The 7,494-nt window shown below is 32.1% G+C and overlaps 1 protein-coding gene across 1 annotated transcript in view; it reads right to left on the reverse strand.

Annotated features, from left to right (window-relative positions):
• Positions 1 to 1,827: 1,827 nt before the first annotated feature.
• Positions 1,828 to 7,494, reverse strand: part of LOC106683712 (1-acyl-sn-glycerol-3-phosphate acyltransferase alpha) — a 25,814-nt gene continuing 20,147 nt past the window's right edge. The window contains exons 4-6 of the mRNA XM_067046752.1: positions 7,025 to 7,206; positions 4,632 to 4,800; positions 1,828 to 2,451 (exon numbers count right to left, since the gene is read on the reverse strand). Of these exons, the coding sequence (XP_066902853.1) occupies positions 2,315 to 2,451; positions 4,632 to 4,800; positions 7,025 to 7,206 (488 nt within the window). The 3' untranslated portion in view covers positions 1,828 to 2,314. The remainder of the gene's footprint in view (positions 2,452 to 4,631; positions 4,801 to 7,024; positions 7,207 to 7,494) is intronic.

Raw genomic sequence — 7,494 nt, forward strand, 5'->3', positions numbered from 1 at the left:
ATGAAATTTGCTAAAATAAATTGATTTATAGTTGTTCGGACAAATTTTCATTTGCCAAATTTATATTCATATGTGAATATCATAAAAACTACTACCCCGAAGATAACTACCATAAACTACTTTATAGTAAGTTAAATTTCCTTTATTTTGAATGTTGGCAGACATATGTGCGTCTTATGGATCAAGAGATATATTTTTTGAAAAATGTAACATTTTATATGAACAACTGGAAATTAACTTTCTGCGAGTTTATTTTGTCAAATAACATAAAAACTACTAATCTTTCAGTAGATTTTTAAGAACTTTTGCTTTTAAAAAAGCTATATCTCGAGAACTATTGGACGTAAATCGCTCTTTTAGGGCTAATATTTCAGTAAATTTACTCTTCTTTAAATAATGATCTCTTAGATTTTCTAGTGCTCTTGGTAGTTTTTAAGCTCCGAATGAAAAAGTACTGTTTTTTTAAGGTTTTGAATCAACCGCCATTTTTTAATTCCTCTACTTACACTTGGCAGCCGGCTCTTGTACTATAAAGTTGTCTTCCTCCAAAGACGGGCCGTCATCAAGGAATATTTCATCATTGAAGAAAAAAAGATCACTCTTTGTTTGGATGGCGGATGGATTGGACGTATCCTGGAAGCTAGAAAAGGACCAACCCTTTGTCTTCTGTCAATGGTAGCATCATTTTTAGAACGAAGACATCGAGAACAATCATTCACCAAACAAGATTATATAATTGGTTGGTGTTGCTCAACATAGAATTTAAGTATATTTGTAAAAGTAGCCATTAATTTATTTTAATGTCATTGTGTTCTGATTGTCTATAAATCCAACACTGAGATTAAGAGTTCATAATATTATATATAATTTAAAATTAGATTCTCATATATATTCAATATTCAATCCTTTCATTTAACTCTTCAAAACTATATTTTAGATAAGAATAAATAAAAAAAATATTTTTTTTTTTTCTCTGATAGAACTTTTAAAGTAAAACATAACCTAGCCTACTCATCTCTCTTTCCTCAGTCTGCCCCTGTTCCTCAAGGTAGTATCTTAGGTCCCATTCTTTATATGGTTTATACAGCTGACATCCCAACCCACCCTAACAGTCCTAACAACGTACGCTGATGACACATGTATACTTTCAGTAAACAACGAACAAACTAATGCATCACAAACACTACAGGCACACATAACATCTATTGAAGAATGGTGTAAAAACTGGAGAATCAAAATAAATCCTGACAAATCCCACCAGATCACCTTTACTCTCCGTCGTAAACCTCAACACTCCTGTCCTACAGTATCCTTTCTAAACACTCCACTAATGCGAGTTGAACAGATTCGATACTTAGGACTCCATTTTGACAAGATACTTACTTGCAATCCACACACAAGACTGAAATGACAAGAAACTGTTCGTAGACTCCGATTGCTACAACACCTACTTGACAAACGCTTTAAACTTCCCATTCACTACAAAAATTTATTATACACTATGATAATCAGACCAATTTGGACATATGGAATTGAGCTCTGGGGCTCTACCAAACCATCAAATTCCTCCCGCATCCAATCCAAAATCCTTCGTAAAATCCTTGATGCTCCTAATTACGTTACAAATAAACTCACCCACAAAGACCTTAATATCCCATTTGTTGCAGATTTGGCCCAAAACAGATATGCGTTTTTTCATTCCAAACTCCTTACCCAACCGACCCCATTAATTCTTAATCTTTCATCCTTAAGAATCCCTGATAACCCTCCAAGGCATCTGAAAAGAAGATGGCCACGGGACCTTCTAATTTAAATTAATGCTTAAAGTACCACCAATGGGTGGTTCCTTCCCATGATTTTCAAGTGTAAATGAAGCATACAACATATTTACTTATTGTATTGATTACTTGTACAGATGTAAATCACATTAAATAAATAAATTTAAAAAAAAATCTTTTTTTTTATTTTAAATAAATCTTAAATATTACAATATTATACAGTAATATAGAACACGAATCAATATTATTACCCCTCAGATATTCAATATATTGATAAAATTCAATAATATTGTCACTGTAAGAGCTCCTTATTACACCTAAGTTTAAATATAACTTTAGGCAACTAATTGTTGAAATGGCGATGTAAATAAACAAAAATTTAAAAAAAAATAAAGTAAAAGTATTCCATTTTTTGTTAATATTTAAATGAAATATTTTTAATTGAAGTCCGAAAATGTTAACTTGATTTATAAAAAATAGTCTCTCTGATTGAGCTTTTGTTTTTGACTATTATTTTTATTCAGATCAGTAAGTTGTCAGCTTCTGAATTCCTTTTGAAGCTTTTCGAATTCTTCTGACATCAGTTTATAAGTTTTCTCTTTGAGTGAATCAACATCATCAAGTGTAAGACCCTTAGTGGAAATGGGTTCCAGCACTGATATAACCATCTTACCTGAAATATAATGATATATTATTATCCCATTCGCTTATAAAAGTTATATTCATTTCTTAGTTTATATGTGATACATTTAGTTACATATACAAATGCATAAAAATTATATACAAATAAGACATTAATATAAGTATGAGCACGTGTTAGGTGTTAATGACTAAGAGATTTCAAATATTCAATTTCAAATTTCCAAATATTTCATTTGGAATATTTCAAATATTACAATATATCACATACATAACATTGAAGTAATTACAAAAAAAAAATTTTAATTAAATAAATTTTATACATTATTAGATGGAAAACTTGAATCTTATAATGCTTGAGTATCAAAAAAATAATCTTACTAACACCGCAACAGTATTCTGACAATAGGTGGTATACAAAAGTTTTATATTTCAGGAACTATTTGATGTATACATGTTATTTAGGCCTGAATTAGATGCTCGTTAAATACATCATAAAGCAGTTAACCATCAACGGTAAAAGTTTCTGTGATATTCTCCATACTAAATTTCTCGTTGTTTGTAAACAAATAATGAACATACAGAATTCTCAATATTAGGTCGTTAAATGAACAATAAAGTATTTTATAATGATTATTTTCCCAAGAATATCAAGTTTCAAGATATTGGCCAAAATGAATTCACAAACCACTATGATGCAACCTACCAGTTAACACATGAACTATTACGGTCATCAGGTGAATGCCATATATTAATATTTGTGATATTCCTTGTATATGCTTTTATTTCACACATAACTATTTAAGATATTGTAATATTGATAAAGGTGTGATTTGAATTAATAAAGATTACAATAGAATATTCTGATCCACTAAAAACTAATGTCTTTCACGTAGCATCTCTCAATGACATTTAATGGCCTAAAGAGTTGACTAGGTGCAAATTGGAAGGCCTCAGTGCGGATTTCTGCCTCCCGGAATTCTTCTCCAAAGGAGACAGTGTGTAACAGTATTCATAGTGGATCACGATATTCTTATGCTATTACTTTTGGAAATGTATGTTGTCTTTTATTGCACTCTATCTCCTCTGGATCTTTTCTTCTTCCTAGACCTTCTCTCCTGTTTTAAGGACCTGTAGCCAGTAACTAGTGAGGGCATACATTCCGCTTTGTACCTGCAAACTAGTACCCTGCAGACCGAAGTTTCCTTCTTGCAAGAACCTGTGGCTAGTACCCAGACAGCACTAAGCCCCTGGTTGCAGTCATGTGAATGAGGTGTGGCCGTGTGACAGATCACATGAGTGGTTAAGGTTATGTTGAGCTAAATTTGAATTTAATCCCTCCCCCTCCCTCCTCATGGGTCATGTGATCAAATCCTAGCTTCCTAATGATGACATGAGTGTTTAAGGTTAGGTCGAAGTAAAAATTTAAATTCAAATCTTTGCTCCTTTCGATCCTTGCTGCCGGACCAAAGTCCAAGGTCACGTGACCAGTGGTTAAGGTAGGGTCGAGGCTAGGGTCCAAAGTCCAAAAACAATCATTGTCTCAGTGGCAGAACCGCCCCCCTTACCTACAGCATACTAGTACCCTGCAGAGTGAAGTTTCCTTTCCTAAGTGGACTTTCAGTTCGCACCCATAAGACTCATCCTGTCCATTTACTTCCTAACCAGCTACCTAACCTGTTTGAGCATGCATTCTTGAAGCCTTCTGGTATGGAGTACCTCACATTGTCAATTGGAGTCAGACCATACACACAAGCACCTCTAGGGACAGCAAAATTTTAAAATATTTTTACTAAATTACTGGCATGAATATAGTCTTATAAAGTCTACATTCATATATGTAAGTCCCCAATTCAATGGTGGCTTATTTAGCAACCATATATTTCGTTCTCTAAGTGCTTAAAAGGTCCATTTGCCTGGCAGATGACTCAAGAGCAAGGGATTCCGCAACCGTTCTGTCCCTTCCAATTGCGTCCAAGTCATTTGGGCAGTCGATAATTTAAATTGCTCGATTGAAGATGGATTCTTTTTGGTTGGATCTCAGATTCTCTGACAGCTTTTGCCAGACATGCTAGGGAGTCTCTTTGTAGAACCACATTAACAGCTATAAATCCCTGACTCATGTAAAACTTTATAAAATCACTTTTTCTAATAAACAAAGAATAAAAAAAAAATATCAAATTATTAAAGATAAAAACTTAATGTATACTTTACCTTTAGAAAATGTTTTATTAACTGAATCAATAAAGGAGTACGGAGAATAAACCACAGGTATTATAGGAGCTTGTGTACTAATGGCTACTCTGAATGCACCCTTTTTGAATGGCAAAAGAACTTTTCCCTTTGTATTCCTTGTTCCTTCTGGGAAAATCCAAAGCTTTGCCTGAAATATTTTAAATGACTTTAAACTAAGAATAAGAAATTATCTAAATCTATTGCTAATAAAGTTTTTTTTTTTCCTCCAAGACTCCCATTGGAGTCCTATACTGCCTAACCATGGCAAGTTGGGGGTCAAAGTTTTTCATTTTATGGGACCGCCACTCAATGAAAAAAGTCAACGCCCCAGACCGGATTCGGAATTATACAAAATACTGAATTGAATAATACAAAATAATTGATTGATAACCATGGAATTAGACCTTAGCAGATTGACAACAGTAAAAGATGAAATATAATATTATGTAGGTGAGAGGATATGTATTAAATAAAACTTACCTACATAATATTATATTTCATCTTTCACTGTTATCAAGCTGCTACTGTCTAATTCCATGCTACATCAGTTTTACATCAACTATCGAGAGGAAGAGACAAAGGACAATTGTTCTTGAGACGCAGGAGAGATGACGTCTGCTGGAAGCAGGGGGTACTGGCTATCCTTTGTTTACGGTCAGTGTTAGATAACAGAAAGAAGACATTCAAGAAGATTATAAATGACTTATATGGAGGAAAGTGACTCTTTGTTTTGATCGCCAGTGAACCTAACATAAGGACCTATCCTGGAAGCTAGAATAGAACTAAGCTTTTGTCTACTGTTAGTGGTAGCATCTTTGAAACGGAGACATCGAGAATTGTCAGACATCAAAGAAGATTATAAATTTGTTAGTTGTTGCTCCACATAGAATATATGTATATTTGTAAAAGTAGCCATTAATTTAGTTAAGTGTTTTGTGTTCTGATTGTCTGGAAAACCCACCCTGAGACAAGAGTCGATAATATTATATATAATGGAGTGTAGATAGTTGACCGTTGATTACTATTGGAGAAGATGGTCGAAGAGGGGGGTACGGTCAGCCCTGACCACTCTAACTGACTTACAATAATTCACGATGTAAATCCTTCATTGATAATTTTATCATACAAAAAAGCATCGTCGTACTAAAAGATACAAGAGGGGGAAAGTGGCAGTTATTTCTCCCCAATTTTTGATTACTTAGTTGAAAACTAGGTATAATTACTAGAAATATATATCTCAAAAACCATTTGAAGTACATATGTCTATTAGCACTCAAATTAAAGCTAGTTTAATGGACTATAAAGTAGTTCATAACGTTTATTTTCGTAGGAGTAGTAGTTTTTATGAAATTTGCTAAAATAAAGAGATTGATTTGCCAAATTTATATTCATATGTGAATATCATCAAAACTACTACCCCTACAAAGATAAGTGTCATAAACTGCTTTATAGTAAGTTAAATTTACTTTATTCAGAGTGCTGGCAGGCATATGTATGTCTTATGGGTCTAGAGATATATTTTTTAAAAAATCCAACATTATTCGAACAACTAGGAATTGAAATTTTGTGAGTTTATTTTGTCAAATATCATAAAAACTACTACTCCTACAAAGATAAACGTTATAGACTATTTTATAGTAAATTTAACTAGCTTTAATTTGAGAGCTGGTAGACATCTGTACGTCTTATGGTTTCTGAAATAAAGTTTTTCATAAATCAAACTTATTGTCCGAACAACTATAAATCAATTTATTTTAGCAAATATCATGAAAGGTACTATTCCTAGGAAGATAAAGGTCATAAACTACTTTATAGTCCATTAGACTAGCTTTAATTTAAGTGCTAATAGACATCTATATGCCACATAGTTCCTGAGATATAGATTTCTCAAAATAAATTAATTAAGCACTAATCTTTCAGTAGATTTTTAAGAAATGTTGCTTTTCAAAAAGCTATATCTCGAGATCTATTGGATGTAAATAGCTCTATTAAGGCTAATATTTCAGCAAATTTAAATAATGTTCTCTTAGATTTTATAGTGTAGTCAGTAGTTTTTAAGATATAGAGCTCCAAATGAAAAATTAATATTTTTTTAAAGTTTTGAAACAGCCGCTATTTTTTATCCCCCCCTACCTATAGTTGGCAGACTCATCAGTTTTGACTAGTAATTATACATAGTTTTCATTAAAGTAAAGTAACCAAATAACTGCCTTTTTTTCTTCCCGGCTCTTGTACTATAGTTTCTCACTGTTGTGATATTATATGCATAATAGATCTGTCACTTGGACCATGGGTCTTTATAAATAAGGATTAATAGGAAAATTAACTAAATAATTAATTAATTAATTAAATATTAACACGTTTCTTTTTACTTGTTTGTCAAGTAACTCAAAAACAGTAGATTCCAGTTTATTCATTGCTGACTTTGGATCCTTCCTGTCAATGAAGACTATTCCTCCAAGCCAGGTTAACGGTCCGTATGGAAAATAATACAAAACTTCTTTTTTAGAAATTGCTGTGCATTTATCCATCACATCCCAAATAGTGGTCATACCTGTAATAATTGATTTAAATTAAGTTGAATTCTGAATATGTTTTATTATTATTTTTGTTTCTAGAATCATATAAAAGCAAATAATTAAAGATATTTATAAGCATTGTGAGTTCAAAGACTAAAAATTTACTAAAAAACCTTGTGACTCACAGTATACCGACCTTTATTAACAAAAAATGATTTAATAATAATAAAAATTTATCACATTTTATTCAATAGTTATATATTATATCTTAGTGAAAAATCATTAATTGGCTGTACGTAATTACTTAAAGGAAGATGGTCTAG

The sequence above is a fragment of the Halyomorpha halys genome, unplaced genomic scaffold, assembly GCF_000696795.3.
Source record: "Halyomorpha halys isolate HHAL.00 unplaced genomic scaffold, Hhal_1.1 Scaffold506.1, whole genome shotgun sequence".
NCBI classification, from domain to species: domain Eukaryota; kingdom Metazoa; phylum Arthropoda; class Insecta; order Hemiptera; family Pentatomidae; genus Halyomorpha; species Halyomorpha halys.